Genomic DNA, 19552 nt, shown 5'->3' with positions numbered 1-19552 from the left:
TGGATGTGCCAGTGCACTCATGGCACCACTAAAGGTGGGCGGCTGTGAAATATAAACAGTCTCAGCAAAAGGGGGCTTTCATATGTCATTGGCAGAATCATAGTGCATGAGAGGCTAAAAGCATGAGGCGGTCGGGCACAAAGTAAAGCATGTCATTTGCTTACCATACACCGCTCGCTGCACTTGCCAGCACATCCATACAGTGCCCGCTAAGGTCATCCTCCGCTCCATTGCCCGGGGCCAGGTCTCTAATGCTTCCGCTTCTGTAGCCTCTGCTTCTGCTTCTTTTCCCCATCTTGACAGTAAAGGAAGGCCGGAAATCTGAAGGGCAGCACAGAGTCCTCGTGGAGCAGGAAGAGAAAGCGGTGTGTGCGGTTACTCCGTCATGCCGTTAGCCAAACTTGGCCGGCGGTGCCTGCTGGGTTTGGGGGGGCCCTTGGGGTTTGGTCCTGTGACATTGGGATTGCAGGGCCATTCCATGGCCTCCCTTCCCTGCTTGTGCTAGCTTTGCGGGCTTGGCGGTTGCTGACTGACACGGTGTTGGTTTAGTGTAGGGACTCATTTGAGCCAGGGGATCTGCACATGGTACATGAGGTAATATGGTTTACTCAAATTATATACCAACATCCTGGCATTGGTTTTTAAATGTAGCCGAGAGGCATTAGTGTCAGCCACAGGTGTGAGGTGCAGCAGCTCCTTTCGCTCCATGTCCAAATAATAATACAATGATTATAAAATTGCATATATTGTAGCTACTATTGTAATATTTTACTGCAGTACAGGGCCCTTGGTTGCTTTCTACAAAAAAAAAAAATAATTAAAAAAAAAAAAAAAATATATATATATATATATATATAACTGAAATACCCCTTTAAGTTTCCATTGGCTTAGTAAGTGCACAAACGGCATTTGTACCTGGAGACTCCACTGGAACATAAAACAACAGTGGTACTATTTAGGCTGTATAGAGGTATAAAATGTCATATTTGATTATGTTCTTATTGTTTGGGGCATGGAGTTTTAACCAAGATCAATTATATATATATATATATATATATATATATATATATATATATATATATATATATATATTATAAACTTGGAAATTCACTAGTAGTAGGTAATAGAAGAAATAGACTACGTCTCATGACTAGTGTTGAGCAAGCACTAAAATATTTGAGTGTTTGTTTCTCGAGTTGAGCATTTTTCAATGCTCTAGTGTTCGAATCAAATAAAGAACCCCATTGAACTCAATGGGAGACATGAACATTTTACCAGGTACCCCCTACTCGGAAGAGTGGACAGGGCCTAGTTTACCTTCATGGACGTGTAAAGGAAATGTACAAAAATTAGAATGAAAAAATGCTATACAGTAATGTAAGACACATTAGAACTTAGTTGACAGCATACCGCTAGAGCTCTAATGTGTTGCAGTAACATCGCATTTTTTAATTCTAACTTGTATATTTAGTTTACACATCCCTTCCTTTACCCAAGCACGATGCTGGATAGAGCTTGCTTGCTCAACACTACTCATTACATCAGCAGGTCAGCTATGCTTCTCCTTAAATAAATAAAAAATCCAAAAAATATAAATAATATCCTCTTATATCTTTGTATGGCTTACCAGAAAAACTTTTGTTGTGTAATCTTGGATATTCTACAAACTTTCTGATTGCTATCAGATTTCTTGTCGCATAAGATATCATCATTTCAGGTAAAAAGCAAATAAACATAGTGTTATGATTGTGTAATGCTTTTCCAATATACACACTTTAAAAAGAAAGGGGCAAACAGGGTAACTGTGCCCACCAGGGATAAGGAATCAGATGGCTGAAAGGAGGACAAGAGTTAGCTTCTCTTTCAAGCAAGAGGTAAAAAGTTTAAGTAAAAAAGTAAATACCACAAGTGTCAAATGTAAACATTTCCATACCTTAAGCAGCCTGACTTTAGATCTGACTCTTCATCAAGTTGTCAGCCCCATCCAAGTCAAATCATAAGCACAGCCCAAAGTCCTAATGGCTTAATATGGCTGGAAAACTCCCTTGGTGTACTGCTGACAATTTCATGGCAATGGAGCCGAAACACCAAGACCGCCCAACATACATAATGCCTAATGAAATGTACGGAGAAGAATCTGGGATTCTCTTGTTTCTGAGTAGTGCCTGAGGTGTCAGGCAACCATTTATCTCCTCTTGTATTCACAGCACACCCATGTTATTGCTTGTATGTGAATCAAAAACATCTTCTGGCTACCAATTAGACTTGTGTGCCACAGAGACTTTTTATAGCACTCACTACTAATTGATTACTGAAGAACTATAGGAAGGTGGTCCCATCCCCTTACTGGTGACTTTTTCTATGTACCGCATGTGTTCATCCTATTGACCTCTTAGTCTGCAGTGTCCTTCATTCTCATGTGCCCAACGTGTGCATAGTGGATCCCTCAGTAGCACCTATAAAAGAGCAGTGGTGTTGGCATCTGGCAAGCTGGGGAACCTCATGTTCCTGACCCTAGTAGGAGCATCTGAATTACCTTGGTGGAAGGACCTTAAGGTGCCACATATCAAGACTGCAGTGTTTGAGACAAAGGACTCGTAAAGGCTTTGCGCCTATGTTTCGGGTAAGGCGAAGCCATTGATGTGCCTAAAGAGCTATAATCAGAGTCGAATAGTGTGGGCCAGATGGGCACATATGAGCAGCAGGGAGAGCTGGTTGCATCTTTTGTGGGTTTCTGCTGCATGTCACTGAGGCTCTTCTGCTTGTGCTCCCAAAACTTAGAATGTTTGGGCACCAAGAATAAGTAACCACTTGAGTACTTTTATACTCTAATTCGTGCTCTTGGAAGGATTTAAAGTAATTGTATTGTGTACTACTGTGGCTGAGAAGTCATAGTGTTCCACTACTTAGATAGAGTAGGTCTTAAAGGGTTGGAGATCCCTGACATTGGATTTGAAATGTGATCCCTGGAAATGCATCAAGCTCCTATTCTGAGTTGAATTTCTTTGGTGTGCCCTCTTGTCTTGAGGCCCCCTGTCTATGAGAGGTGAGTGTATGTTCCAGAAAAGAAAATTGTCACCATGCAATGTCCTGTGGATATGCTAGCTGTTCAATTCATGGACATTATCTAACATTGTGCCAAGGACTCAGTGCATAGTTTTTAACATTTGGCATTCTGTGTGGTAGCTTGATGCTTCATCTGTGACCCACAGATGTGAAGATTTAGTACCATAAGTCACAAGGCTAAATGTCAAGGCTTCCCAACCCTGGCACCTACGCCAAATGCCCCACAACCTTCCTCCCCCACCTGTAGCCCAATACACAGTGAAGTCACATTATTGTGACCTTTTTCTACTTTAATACTTTAATAAAGACACCACACCCGTCTCGAAACGCATTGTGTCGCTGGCATAATTCTTTTAATAAATTTTATGATATTTTATATCACTACTGTTTTACCCATCTTGGAGTGGAGGAGGATACTGACTACTTTTGACATTGGCAGCATGTAACTCATGTTTGCTTAGCTGGTGGGTATATAAGGTGTGCAATAGGCTTTCTGCACATTCATCCTTTGTTGCTGTTGCAGGTAAAAAGGGAGATTTATGAGAGTTTCAGAAAGGATGATTATTGGCTTTTGGGCCACGTTCACGTTCTGCTGTGGTAGAGTAGTGTGTGTAGACAAATGACACCATTATGAACAAGTAATGTAAAAACTGTAGAGCATCTGTGAGACTACCTCAATTGCCGTGTTCCCTCTATGGATCCTCTCCATACCACCTCTAGCAGATGTGGGATGCTCTGCAGTAAGCATGGTTCCACTGGCCACCCACCTGGCTCTTACTGAGTGTCTCCCAGCCCGTTTAGCTGTTGGTTGTGCTACACATGGTGGTTACTCTGGATATTAGCTGGTGGCCACAATAATGTAACTTAAATCTCTATAAAACTAAATTTATTATTCATAATGTTCATTAAAAACACAAAAGATGTACACAGTTATTCTGCTGAAATGTCTTTTAAATGATGGAAAATTCCCTAAAACATTCTAATGTCTTATTTCCAAAAAATTCTAATTGATTTTACACATAGAACATTTTGGCAACCAGTTGGCAATTTCAGACAAACTGCTCCCATATTCTGAGACAGTCCCAAATACTTATAATTGTCTTCCAGAGTGAAAACATAACTCAGTGTTTTCTAGGATCATGTGCCTGGAAACCAAAATCAGACCAATGTAAAAAAAAAATCCAGTTTATTAGGTCAAAGTCTAAAATAAAAATTCAGGAAGCAGCTAATCTGTTGTGTTTTCCCGCGGAGCATTGGTGCAGGACTGTTGAAATTGCACCAGACCTAGCAAACTATAATAAACTTCAGCCAGTCAATCTTGCATAAATAGGTACCAGATACTATCAGAGCCCATTTGTCTTCTTTTTGGCATTCTCAGCTCTTCCAGTTCTTTTCTTGCTTTTAAAGAATAGTAAGAAAAATGTCTTGCCATCTATAAAACAAACTCCGAATAGCACCTGTGCGCCTTCATCTTGTATCTTAACATTAAGTTTTATTTCCAATAAAAAAAAAAAAATGAAAAATGATCTGGTATTCTGCTGCACTCTCAAAATATAAATATACGTTTCGAGGCCAAGTAATGAGCTCTGTTCCTTACATTAAGGTTGTGTGTTTTCCTCTAGATCATTATTTGGCCCACTTCCATGCCACAATCGGCTCAGCCTTACTTTTAATGTGTGGACCAAAAAGAAAAAGTGTCACATTAATCTTTGTATGCTATTTAAATCTTTTCATAAAAAGTCTTCATACTTTACTGGCAAAATGTGCTTGACTTTTTTCTTTTTCTTTTTCCTTATTGCAAATTCCAACATGTAGTCACGGTGCACATGGCTGCTACGAGGCAGAGAAGCCATGGATTTTGCATAGACCACTGATTAGTTTGTGTTTTATAATTCGCTTCATCTCTATGTTCAGCAACTTGGTAAATGATATGCTTTAAATTGGTTGAAAGTGCTGGTGGCCGAAACCACAAACGTTATTGAATGGTGTATTATGGATCTGTGGTTCTTCCCATGGTTGTTATGATGTAAGAAATGGGTCAGCAGGATTTTTTCCAAAGTGGGTGAAGTAAAAGAACAAAAAAAGGAAAAAAGAATTGCATCCTGCTGGTATAGGGTAATGCAGTGACTTGGTGGATAGTAGGGTTGCCTTGCGGAATTTGGATTAACATCAACATGGTGTTTGTATCTTTTCCTGAAATCCAGAAACATACATCAGTCCTGTCCCCAACAGCCTTATTCCAGGGAAACAGTATTGCGTGAGAAATTGTGTTATCCATTGAATTGATAATCTTTTTGTGTGCATGCGGGCAATGATCAAATAACTGATGAAAATTTGTGTGTGTCGTTGATCGCATCTTTTGAGCTGACCATAAAATCATTGTGAATTGTTCGTTAATCATTCACAAAGCTTTCGGTGTATGTACACATTGTTCATTCGCTTACTGGGATCAGAAGGAGTATATAGTATACAAGGATCGGAATAATGACTATTGTTCTATGTTTTGTGGTGAATGATTTCAGGTCATTTGTAGAGATGATCAAACATCTGAAATTCTTAGGTTCTATTGAACTCGAACCTTGCCGAACCTGCCGCATTTGATTGCGGATGCCTTCCCGATGCGTGGGGAAGGAGGAGACAGCCCGGGTACCGCTTGTAATTCCGGGATTCAGCCTAGGTAATAGGCTGTATCCTGGAATTCCAGGCGGTACCCGGGCTGTCTCCTCCTTCCCCACGGATCGGGAAGGCATCAGGAATCAAATGCGGCAGGTTCGGCAAGGTTCGAGTTCGAAAGAACCTAAGAATTTTAGATATTTGATCATCCCTAGTCAGTTGCAAAAGCGCTTATTTGCAATTTTTTATCGTTAATCGGGTAAAACGAAAAATTGCTGTGTCCAATAGGACCCTGAGTCATTAAGACATTGATTGTATAGCAGGTAGTCGGAAATATTGTAACATGTGCTACTGACTTTCTCAGGGTCCATGGAGACTCACTATATGTACCTCCTTTGATGGTACATCACATTCCTAAAAAAAATACCCTTCTATGGCAAGAGAAGAGTTCTTCCCCTTTGACAGACATAACTAAGGGCTTATGTTAAAGAGGCATTCCCATCACCTAAACTTTTGCTAGATGATAGGGAATGCAAAAGAAAGATATTTTGCAAATGCTTTGCGTTAACAAAATTGCTTTCTATTGAAGTTTGGTCACTTAATGTCCCTGTAGCGTTGACAGTGGTTGTCTAGGTTATCCAGGATTAGAAAACAATAACTGCTTTCTTTCAAAAACAGCCCCACCCTTGTCCTCGGGTAGTGTGTGGTATTACAACGTGGCTCCATTCAATTCAATGAGCTGCAATACCATACACAAACTGAGGGTAAAGGCCCTATTCCACCAACAGATCTGACGACAGATTATCTGCCAAAGATTTAAAGCCAAACCCAGGAACAGACAATAATCAGAGAACAGGTCATAATGGAAAGACTGGATTTCTCCTCTTTTCAAATCCACTCCTGGGTTTGGCAGATAATCTGTCGTCAGATCTGTTGGTGGAATAGGGCCCTAAGATTGGAGTTGTTTCTGGGGGAAAAAAAGAAGCTATTTTGTTGTTTTTTTTAATCGTGGATAACCCCTTTAATTAACTGGTTAATGATTACTGGGGAATTAAGCTCCACCAACTAGATTGGAACTCCAGGAAAGGATTTTCTAGGGAGTGCTATGAAAAGACCCTTAAGCTTCACTTATTAGCTGTAGGGCGGCAATGTGCCCGGATAGTTTTCTTGCTTAGAGACCTTTTGGGGTCTATGTACACCCCTGAATATGCATGTTGCAAATTTGTGCAAAAGTGAACAGCTTGCCTGTAGTTTCTTGTTATTGGGTATAATGTATCACCCACCTGCCCACTCACCAGGAGCACATTCAGTCTCCTAACATTGTGAAACATTTGGGTCTTTATTTAGGCAATCTTTCTTTTCCCCGTCAACTTTGAAGTCATTGGTGTTTTTGGACTATTTGAAGATTGTGGCACTCAAAAACTTTTTTTTGAAGGCTGAGATTAGTAAATTATCCAAACCTTACACCTCAGTACCAGTCAATCTCCTCCTTACTTGTTCCCCCAACATATCTAAGACTTGGCATTTTGACTGGAGGATTAAGCAGGCCATACACATTAGTTTAAGGCCCAGATTTATCAAAGGGTGTAAAATTTTGACTGGTGCAAACTGCCCATAGCAACCAATTACAACTCAGCTTTCAGCTCTGTGATTGGTTACTGTGGGCAGTTTGCACAAGTCTAAATTTTACACCCTTTCATAAGTCATCCCCTAAATGTTGGCCACCACACTCTGTAGTCAGTGGATAGGAAGATTGCATTTAGATCCTTACATTGTTACCATGCTGCCCCTACACTTAGCTCTGCTGCCATGGTGTGGTTGGCACTCAAGAGTCTCTATATGGTTTGACCCATAAACCCAAACTTGGGGTTCTTTGTTAGCAAGGGCAGAGAGCTGCTCTGGCACACCGGGTCTGTCCACTATGAATTACTATGATCACTCATTTAGTTAAGCGGCCAGCATGTTATACAACATATGCCCTGAAAATGTATGGCCTGATGCAAAGCCTCCTCAGAACTGGGCTATGGGTCTAAGAAGGCCAACCTTAATTAATAAAAAATTCTTAAAAAGATAATACCTTTAAGAAGTTCCCTAAAGGTGAGTTAAAGGGATTTTCAGGCAGTACACAACTTTCAATATCTTGCTGCTTTTATATAGAAAATAAAAGCTTATGGTTACCTCTCCGTGCTTCCCCTGGTGTCCTGCTGTCCCCCATTGACTGCATCGCCTCCACTTCTGAGATGGTCTAGGGAGTGACAGCCCGCTCAGCCAATCACTGACCAAGATTTGACAGCACTGCGACCAGTGATTGGCTGAGCAGGCTGTCACTCCCCAGATAAGTCAGTCTCAGAAAGTGAAGGTGCTGCAGTCAGTGGGAACACCAAAGAGGTCTCAACAGGACACCAGGGGAGTGCGGAGAGGTAAGCATATAATGGTTATTGTTTTCTATATAACAGCAGCAAAATGATAAAAATTGTGTTGAGCTGGACAACCCCTTTAAATCCTGCCATGCATTTCACAAAGCCCTCCTTCCAATCCTTTGCCAAAGTACATTCGTAACATATTATAAAACTAGGTAGTCTTGAGTAAGAACAGAATATATCCAATATCATTTGTTTTCACAGTGCTAACGTATGACTAATAGAACATAGGAAATGACACAAATCCTATATATTCATTCCTATAAATGACTTTGACTTCCTTTGGATTTTTTACATTCTTTTATCAGTCTATATTCCTGTACAAAAGACAAAATTATTTTACCATATAGACAATCAAAGGATAAATGAATGACATTTTGTTTTTTCCCTATTTAGTTTAGAAATTGTATGCAATGTTTGTTAATTTTGGTTATATTTTTGAGAATTTTTATAATGTTCAGCATATATATTCAAGCAGCATAATCTGATTCTGCAGCGTCAGACTTAACTGAATTGGAGAATCACGTCACCTTAGTGTAAGCTAAAATAACCATTGCACAAGCCAATAAATCAGGCTGAAATTTCAAAAGCTATTCTAGGATGCTAAGAAAGTAACCAAATATAAACTTCTCACAAGTGAGACTTAAGTGCTTTCTCATTTTACATCTTTGACTATTAACTAAGATTTTCCCCCTAGAATTAGTAAAAACAAACATGATATCTAATTATTTCCATTAGACATTCATACACTCTGTATATAATATTAACTATCTATTACTATCCGTTATTACATCTATGTTGGTTCTGTTCGTATACCAAAAAAGTCACTGGTAGATTACAGATACCCTGTAATCTTAGCAGAGGATTAGATTTGTTAGATGCATAATATAACAAGGTACAGTACAAAAAATAAAATAAAACAAACTTTGCATTTAAAACTGAAAACTTTGTATTAATAAGAGATCTTTATCTATTTGAGTCAATAGCTACAAGAAGTGTTTATTTCCTACTTTTTTATATGTTTATGTCCACTACTTTATTGTTTTAAGACTGCTCTAAAAGTCTGCATACACTTTATACTTTAGTTGTCCATACCCACTACATGGGGCGGGTGCAGCTACAGTGTATGGGGCTCTCCCAACTGTCCATTGACAAGATAGGGGTGGGGCATAATAGAAAATAACTGAACGGCCCCTTTGTTCTAGGAAATCCTCAGTCATAGCTCTCTGGCTATGGCTTAACCCTTCCCACAGGGGGACGGTTGAGAGAGATAACTGGCGGCTGGACGATCGTTCGGCCACCAGTTATTAAAGGTATATGACTACCTTAACAAAAGAGCTGTTTAACTGACTATTTTTACAATTGTTAGGGGAAAAAAATGGGCAAATATAATTTTCAACATTTTTTTCAATTAGGTGATAGGAAATTGCTTTATAGTTACATAGTTATTAAGTTTGAAAGAGAGAAAAAGACAAGAGTACATCACGTTCAACCTAAAACCCTCCTAAGTTGAGCGAGAGAAAGGAAAAAACTCATGAGGTCAATGCCAATTGCCCTATCACAAGGAGAAAAATTCCTTCCCAACTCCACTATGAAAATCAGAAAAGATAAATAGTAATATTTAAACAACAAATGATTTTCAATATGTATATGCAATTTTCTTGATTTCTGTTGTCCTAGATTTAATTCCTACTAAAAAAAAACTTGAATAACCGAAAAAGTAAATCGGAGGTAAAAGGAAACACATAACCCTCAAATACTAGTACAAATTTTAATACACATTTAAATAAATATTTCCATCATTAATATTAATATTTACACATATCCTCAAAAAAAGGACAAAGGTCTTGCCAGACAACTGACATTTTTACAGTGTTTCAAAAAAAATAATAACATTATTACTTTTATCACTATATTTTACAACCGATTTCTACCACTGGGATGCATTTTGTTTTACCACCATTTAGTTGCAAGTCTTGAGGTTTTTCATTTTCCATAGGTCAAACAAAAACATGATTTGTCCTCGTTTGCAGAAACATCAACAACAGTATAAAAAAAATGTTAAAAATTATTCATGGTTTTCCAGGAAGAAAAACCGAATAGGGGGAAAAAAAGCAGCTCTTATGAATATTCAAGAAAACATATGTGAAAATGAATTATTCCATGTCGAAGGAAAAGAAAATAAAAAAACACAGAAGGTGGAGTGCCTTCTTCAGTCTTCTTGCACCTGTCTTGTTTGTCAGTCTTGGGTTTTTGGTTAAGTGTTTTCATCAGTAAGTAGCACTTTTGGTCCCAGGTTTGCCCTCCTCTAAAATATCTTTTCTAAGTATTAAAAAAAGTTGTCTAAGATCTATAGGAAGAGCCCGCTTTTTAGTGAGTCCATTTTCTTTCTTTTTTTTTTTTTTCTTAAAAAAAGTCTTGTATGAATAAAAAAATAAATCATCTGTAAAAACAAAAAATATATATGTATATTTATATATAAAACAACTAGTCCACTTGTCTTTTTCATTTTATATTAGAATAGAGTAGTCTATATTTAAAGTCTGTAGAAAGTGGAATGGACTTTGATCCAGTTCCTACCGAGAACTTGAATATCGAGTTCTTTTACTTCTCCGATTAAAAGGATAATTTATAAACTCAAAACGTTTATGAGGTTCAGTGGTGTGGTGGCCTTTTGGAAGTCTCTTCATAAAATGAACCTCTCGTTGGTGTTGTCTTGTCTTTGATCCTTTCCTAGGACGTCCTCTTCGGGTGAAGGCCATATACCACCCTTCGTACTTGGCATTTTGCAATGCTGTGTAGTTATTTTCCAAGACAATTTCGGTGAAGACACAATCTTTTCCTCTTCCATTTGTCTGGAAAAAAAAGCAAAAAATTTAGAATACATATAATAATAAAATACATAAAATCCTAAATTTAAACAAAACAAACCAATATATAGCCATGAACCATGTTTCATCCATTAGACGAGGACTCGTTGTTTCATCATATGTATTGCTTAGTGTTGCACAGAGCATCCATATATTTATTTTATATACAATTTGTCTTCTAATTAGACATGACATACTTTATGGCTGACTGACTTAGTGTATGACTCACAGCAAATAGAATTAGATCACAAAATTGATTAGAGAAGATCAATCTCTAAAGTAATGTACTGTAATGTTACTTTTTCTACAGTCGCCCTCTACTCCCGAGCTGGATGGTATTAACTGGAAAAATGCCCAAAAAATTTATTTATAGCTGTATATTATGAGAGTGAAGGATACAAATCTTTGTAAAAGATCCATTATGTGATTCCTCATCGTTGCTAATGTTCTGGGAAATAATTAGGATCAGTCTCTACCAAGTGCGGCCAATGGACTGGATGTTGCTCGCCATGTCTATTGTCATCCCCATCACTGTCAACCCCACCAACTTGGCCTATTCCATTGATGACTTTTTGCCTAAACATATTTATAATTCAATACCATTTTAATATGTGTCTATAAAAAAGGTATAACAGACTCTATGAGCGTGCGCTACTCTTTTGCAGATCCCCTTGAAATGATGACTCAAGTCAACATTGATTATTATTTTGAGCATTCAATAGCTTCAAGTTCTTGGGCACTGATGTAAAAGCATGGACTACTAAGAAGCCAGGATGCACATAATCAACAACAAAAACAAAAAGAAAAAAAATAAACTATAAAATGTATTCGATTGTAGAGAAAGATAACTCTGTCTAGCGTAGTTATGCCATATTTTAAGGAACCACCGCACCATCCACTTCAAGCACTTCTCTCTAGTCTCTATCCAGAAATCAAAGTTGCTACTCCTCTTTGTCCCTTGTACAAGTGTATTGGGTGATACAGAGAATTAATACAAACAGTCTTGGAGGCCAATAAGAGGCCAGCTTTTGGCATTTATGTACATGAAGCAGTACAAGGGACAGAAGCGTTCTCTTTGAACCAACAGTTGACCGGCTCAAAACAAATGTTTTACAATGGGTCTCGAGACCCAAGATGCAGGGGGAGAATGGGGCGGGTAATGACATACAGGCTGTTCATATGAGCTGTGGCCATGTAACACTGTAACTGCCAGGAAGTCATTGTCAGTTACTGAAGTGGAGAAAGGTTGGGAAAAACATTTCTAAAGCAGGTATGCACAGGCAGTGGGCGTATTAACTTTGATCAGCCCGGGTCCCCTCACCCCACATAATAACAGTGAATACGAGGAATGAAAATCCTCATTGTAGCAGACATCTTTAGAACCAATAATGGCTTGAAAGTGAAGTTTTAAAAGGACCCCTCGGAACGGTTTCTGGGTGTTAAAGAACAACCATGACTAATGTGAAGATTTCAGGGCTTAGTGATGAGGCAGCCTGAACTTTGTGTCTTAACATTCCAAATACTTGTAGCATGTAATTGTACATAATAGCAAAGCAATTTGGCTATTTGTTAAATAAGATATATGGAATTTGAAACACCCCTTTTTCCCCTTTCAGCTTTTATTCCTTTTGACTCTTTTATCTCATCTTTGTTACTCTTTTCCTCTCCCAATTCTCTGGTGCCTTTTGATCAAAAATTGCATTCACAATCTTACTACCGTGCATTTTCCCGTCTTTTTAATCAGCACCTTCTCCGAGCCTCTTGACTGCAATATTCGCCCCAATGGTCTCCTTTTATGTTTAGATTAATTTCCATGGCCTTCCAGCTCGGCGGGAATATGACAACATTTTGTAACGATGCAGAATCCGACTCACCTTGCCAACCAACTTCCCCTTCTTGTTCATGCAGATGTAATAACCCGTCTCGGCTCCTTTAATACGGACTCTGCTTCCGAACGTGTCTGTTTCCACAATCAATTTGGCTGCAGAGACAAAAGGAAGGAATGGAATATCCCATTAATTTCCATTGTATAGAAAACACCATCAACTCTAGATAAGGACTAGGATATTGGGATCTACATTACATTACAGTACGTTGGGAATTTTATTCTATTGTTTTACAGAATAAAAGACAATGAAAGCAACAACTCATGTACGAATGGATTGACCTCTATGGCCATATGGCATGCCGCCTTTGATATATATTATAAAGTGGTAGGAATCTGCTGTGGTTCCTGGTTATCATTTATTACAAAGACAGGCAACAACCCTCTGTGCTAAAGTTTTAACTCTACGCTAGCCAGACAGATAACAAAGTGTCAATCCTAAGAGAACATCTCCAGTTAAAAAAAAAATTGGATCCTAAATGTAACCGGCCTCCAATAAGTGCTACTTTCCCAGCTACTACTGGTTTACAATGTACAATGAGTTTGAGACCCAGAGGATAGAAAATGCCCTTTCATTTGCTTCACCCTTCTGTGTAGAGCCATATTGATTTACTTCCTCAATTTTTAACGGAGACATTGATCGTGGTTCAGACTGACTATGCAAATTTTGGGTCGATACAGTAAAAAAAAAAAAAAAGATAAAAAAAACTCTCATTCAGTCCACGGATATATCATCCTTCTACTTTGTCTACTGCCTGTCTTAGATGCTATGGTCTTAGAAAAATTGCACAAGCATCTCGAATAGGATGTTTATATAACAGCAGAGATGGTGATCACTTTAACATTTGCATCTACCCACACAGTGAATGGAATACAGGCCGTAAAAGCCTTCATTTAAAGGGGAGTTTATTTGTATTTTTACCCTAGGGTAAATACAAGTAGACTTATAAAAACCACCTATAATAGCTGCCATCAAACAACATAAAATAGGATAAAAAAAAAAAGCCTGCTGAACAGAGACTGCATTCAATAGAGTATCTATCAGGATAGACAGGTAGTTTGAAGAGAGTTTTCTTTAGTAGGGGCATGGAGGAAAATCAATCGGAGATACAGTAAAAGGCTTAAGGAATATTGATTTATATCTATGTCTGCATTATGGATTGTCGTCCTGAAAAGAAAATATTGTTGGGAAAAAATTCTGTCATGCAAGGAGTATGGCGGCCATTGTGTCTAGGTATTACCGAAGACTAAAAAAGAACAAAAACTGACATGGTATAATACTAATACAATGAAGAAATATCTATATTATGGTTATGATAGGTTCACTTTTTGGTACACCCACATAGTGCCAATATATTCTACAACATGGAGAATTCACTCATGGTGGCCCCTGTTCACAAAGATGGAGCTTAAAGTCTAATTTTTCAATTCTAATTGTAAATATTTATATGGGATTGACCTGAGAATGTTAAGGCCACGTTGGCTTCACTGTCTTGATTTCAGGCCCCATTGCCATCACTATAAAGCATTACATGACCACAGGCTGACAAAGTGTGTCCAACCACCCCCTATACGACGGTGTCTTTATTATTGGATAATTTCTAATTTTTCTTTCCCTCTATTTCTTGAGATTGTTGGGGATGTGTTTTTGGAAAGCTTAGCATATTCATTTTTATCCTTTTGCACTAGTGACAGCTTTATCCCAGTAAAATTATGTTTCGAGCTGAAACTTTGAAGGAAAGTAGCTACGTAGATGCAGAAAAAATGCAGCGAGACACATTTGATCCCAACACTGCACTGAGAAGAGGAGAAAGTATTCAGGAAATGTTAAAAAAGGTGAAAGTAAGAAGAGTTTTAATGGCTCTTCCAGACATTAGGGGTCTCTCTGGAGATTCATATAGAACAATCTTGAACCTCTTTTTAACGTTTACAGACTACAACTTTCTTAAACCTTTACATCTGAGAAAATGCTTGTTCTTTTTCTGTTTTATATCATACTTCATAACCTCCTTAGTGTTTGTGTATATATTTATTATAGAGATTTTTTTTGTTTCCTTGTTTTCCGCCCCCCTGCCCCCACCTTGAAATATCCTCCTCGAATTGAAATGTTCTGTTTTTTGTCTAAATTTGCTTTTTATTTTATGAATCAATTTTGCTGTGGGAAATGTCTGTATACAGACTACCCCCCCCCCCTCTTTTCTACCAGACTGTCTATGTCCACTTTGTCTAGAACAGAATTTTCCTTGCAGAACAATTTTGTTCCCCTTGGTAATAATTTGTCTACAGATAAAAAAATAAAAAAATCATCTTTCTGCTTTTTATATCCATAGCCAAGTTTATGTTCTGAACAGAATTTCCAAATTCCTTTATTCTCTTCAACCTTATAAATGTTACAGATTTTTTACTATATTTACAAGGGCAAACCTTTTCTTTGGATCCTTACAATCCGAAGATTTACGAATAACAAAAACATAGGAAACTCGAAGCCTACTTCAAAGGTTGGAATTTAATTGTCCATTTAATTTACGACACGGATTGACAAAATTGGATGGCGAAAACTAACAGCTGCTCGCCCCTGACTCTTCCCACCTGAAAGAATAGGCCTGATCACCTGATCCTGTACTTCAGGCCTGGCAAGGTGTTAATAGGAATCATTAATAATAATAATAATAATAATAATAATAATAATAATAATAATAATAATGCCACATTCATATCTAAAAAAATGTGATTTATTCCATGTATGTGTGTTCCATTTATACATTTAATACAAATAACCCCCTATATACTAATAACATGGACTGATATGGGAAAGTTCAGTTTTATGCTGCAGAATAAATTGTTAACTGGAGAATAAAATCTAGCCACATAATATAAAGCTACATAGAGGGAATGCCCTATCCTTTAAGTCAGTCAATCAGATTATCTGTATGACCCTAGACAAGTTATATGATCTCTTAAGTCAGACACCAAATTTAGATGTAGCACGCTTTATGGGGGCGCTGACTCATAATAACAGGGGGGGAATCTTTAGTTGATGACATGGTTGATTGTAATGAGCCAAGATCATCTTACTATTTTATACTAGGATAATGAGCATTAAGAGATGAGAAATGCATGAATGATGTAGCAGTGCCCAATGTGTCATTTAACATGTTGGGGGTATATTGTTTGAAACCAAAAAATAACAAACTCAGCTCTGCTACATTTCCATGCTACCATAAGGAAAAGTTTCATGTTTAGCATACACGTTGTTCTAAAACTAAGCAATACAATTTATAGTTCCAGTGACTTGTACATGACCCACAAATGCATACAGGCATATAGTAATTTCTTACCATGTGGATCTCCATCCTCGGCCATTGCATTGATTTTCTTGTTGTCCAGCACTTGTACATGCTTCCCACTGGTGCGGCTGTATAGCTGGTAGGTCCTGATGAGCCTTCTGCTCAGCTGATCTGTCACCAGGCTCTGCTCCCTCACATGCTGTGTAAAATTAGGTGGGGACTGAACAGTTACCTTTAGGAAATACATAAAACAAGCTATTATATTTTATATCTTAGTACAACTAGAGGAAGCCCGAGTGCACCGTGTAATATACTGTAAGGTTCTCTGTGCAGGGCGTTCACATAGGATAAAGGTGTATACTGAGACATCAGAAAGGCTATGTAACTCTATGAACTACATACAAGCTCAAGTGCCTCAATAATTATAAACATAGCTGTGTAGTAGTCAAAAGCCAAAGCATCCTCTATATAGAGGGTGTCATGTAAAGATTACACTGAGGTCATTTAACTCTTTATTGGCTGACCTCAGTAGGGATAAAATAGGGATATTGTATGATATTACTCTACAAGATACTCAGCTCTGCTACATATAATTATTTGAGTACATACATACTGAATTAAATGAACTGTATCTACAGAACATAGGGATATATTTCTATAAATTCCTAATATATTATCTATCTATCTATCTATCTATCTATTTATCTATCTATCTATCTTTCATATTTATTGGTAGCATTTACAATTCTACATGTACTAAACCATAGAGGCCTGGCATATATTTTATTAATGCGTACAAACCACACTGACTACCATGACAAATCTGGCAGATTTCTCTGCAAACCATCTTACTAGAGATTTATACTCCCTTTGGCTATGGAAAATAAAGCTGCGATGTTAGGAGAAGGGATTGCTCTTGTCTTTGACATTTATAAAGATGTATACTCAACAAATGTGAGGGAGATTGGGCTTTACTTCTATGGGTGACAAGGGAGCTCTTAGCCAAATCCCCATATCAAATCAAAGATTTGGACTTCTGCACAATAGCCCATACCTCACAAAGTGGAGAGAATCCCCTCTCTGGATGCATCCTGCCTGGTTAAGCTTTTCCTATCTGCTAAGTGCACTTAATATGGACAATGTGTTAAGAATTGGCTGCCAGCAGCATGGGGGACATACAATGGCATACCGCTCATCTGATGCCACCTTTATGCCTACAAAAACTGTAAACCAATTCTATTAATAGAGGTCTGGGGCCTTTCCTAGGATCACATGCATTTAAAATCTAGAGGGAAAGTATCTGAGACACTTCATTTCTACTTCTCCATATGACCTTGAGACATGTCAGGATTAAGGCTGACATTGCAGTTGTTTAGCTAATGTATAGAGCTGCCTATGTCCTATGATTTCCTATGGATCTATGATTTGGGACAGGTAGGTACCTAGCAATAAACTGCACTGTAATCAGCCATGTAATGAATGTATCCCAATCTATCTCCATGTGTTAGGATTTATGCAAACAATTGCTACTTATTATATATAATATAATATATAATATACATATATAGCCTCATAGTATCATAAAGAGAAGAATATAAATTGATTCTTACCTGAGCTTGTAAACAGATGACAAACAAGTGCATGAACCTGGGGGGAAATACAGAGAGATGGAGTTTTTAGAAGGTTTGATGTGAGGATAAGCTGGAGGAGTCATACTTATGTATTGTAAGATGTATGTATATGATAATGTAGTATACAGCCAGTATATACTCACAGCTATCCAAGCATTATTGTGAGGATAAGGTAGAGAAGTGATACTTATGTAATATACATATATTGATGTAGTATACAGCCAGTATATACTCACATGTATCCGAGCATTGATGTAAGGATAAGGTAGAGGAGTGATACTTATGTATTATACATATATATATATATATATATATATATATATATATCATGTAGTATACAGCCAGTACATACTCACAGGCATTGATGTGAGGATAAGGTAGAGGAGTTATATATATATATATATATATATATATATATATATATATATATATATATATATGTAGTATATAGCCAGTATATACTCAGTTATACTCAGTGATACTTACATTATATATATATATTTATTTATTATACAGTCAGTATATACTAACAGGCATGGATATAAGGATAAGGTAGAGGAGTGATACTTATGTAATATAAAATGCAGTAGTATACAGTCAGTATATACTCACAGGCATTGATGTGAGCATAAGGTAGAGGAGTAATATATATATATATATATATATATATATATATATATATATATATATATATATATATATATATACAGTCAGTATATACTCACAGGTATCCAAGCATTGATGTGATGTAGAGCATGATGAGCTCCTGGTTGCAGAGGGCAGGATAGTCCCTGGGGTTGGTATCCTGCAGCCCGGGCAGGGGAGGCTCCTCCGCGGTAATGCAGGCAGCTGGTGGTGGGAGAAGAGGCTGCAAAGTTCTAGGAGCTCCAGCAGATCCCTCCGCCCATCTCTCTGTCCAGGATGCCGGGGAAGCAGGGATCACAGCCGGGGAAGCCGGGGATGAGAGCCGGGGAAGGCAGGGATCACAGCCGGGGAAGCCGGGGATGAGAGCCGGGAAGCCGGGGATGAGAGCCGGGGAAGCCGGGGATGAGAGCCGGGGAAGCAGTGCAGATCCAGCAGCCCAGACCCAGCGCAGCCCCAAAGCCACCAGCAATAGTCCCAGATCCTGCAAAGCCCAGAAGAATCTCTCCAAGAAGTTCCTGCTGCTACTTAGCAAGGAGAAGCAGTGTGGTTCCAAGTCATACGGAGGAGATGACAAATGTCCAAGTCTTCTCAGGGGTGGCCTCCTGCAGATGGGACCTTAGAGGGGATGTCCCAAGTGGGAGATGCTGGAGGATCTGGGCTGTCAGCTTCAGCCACTCAGTAAGAAGGTCTCAGCAAAGTAAAAGCCAAACTCTAAGGAACTAAGGGAAATAAGAGCTTCTTGGGAGGATGATATCCCCCCTCTTCTCTGCTGGTGTGTGAGATGATGGAAGGCTTGGAGCACCGATCAGACCTTGGAGCTGTGGACGTTGTGCTTTGGGACCTGCCTGGCAGTGTGTGTGAGTGTGTAAATGTGAGTGTGTGAGTGTGTGTTCGCTGCTGTCTCATTGAGCACTAAGTGGAATGATTGCAAGCAATCTGCTCTTGTCCCTCCTCTTGTCCTGAGCTCTCCAATGTCAAACTCCCTTCTCATCTATCCTGGGTTAAATGGGGGAGGATGGACCAGGAGAACCAGCCCCTTGGCTAGCTGTAATGTTACAGGATGCCCCCAGTTATACACATAAATTATGGAAGTCATTAAAACCCACCAATGACTATGTAGCTTCCGCAGGAGCAA

General features: G+C 38.5%; 1 protein-coding gene across 1 annotated transcript; it reads right to left on the bottom strand.

The window, feature by feature from the left end:
* Window positions 1-9904: 9904 nt before the first annotated feature.
* Window positions 9905-18790, bottom strand: FGF8 (fibroblast growth factor 8). The gene is made up of 5 exons (XM_069979035.1): window positions 18498-18790; window positions 17752-17788; window positions 16193-16373; window positions 12844-12950; window positions 9905-10954 (listed from the first exon to the last, which is right to left on the bottom strand). The coding sequence occupies exons 1-5, from the start codon at window positions 18527-18529 to the stop codon at window positions 10676-10678; spliced, it is 636 nt and encodes a 211-aa protein (XP_069835136.1). The 5' UTR covers window positions 18530-18790; the 3' UTR covers window positions 9905-10675.
* Window positions 18791-19552: the final 762 nt, after the last annotated feature.

Source organism: Dendropsophus ebraccatus, chromosome 8 (genome assembly GCF_027789765.1).
Source record: "Dendropsophus ebraccatus isolate aDenEbr1 chromosome 8, aDenEbr1.pat, whole genome shotgun sequence".
Classification (NCBI taxonomy): Eukaryota; Metazoa; Chordata; class Amphibia; order Anura; family Hylidae; genus Dendropsophus; species Dendropsophus ebraccatus.
This window is presented reverse-complemented; position numbering and strand designations above follow the sequence as displayed.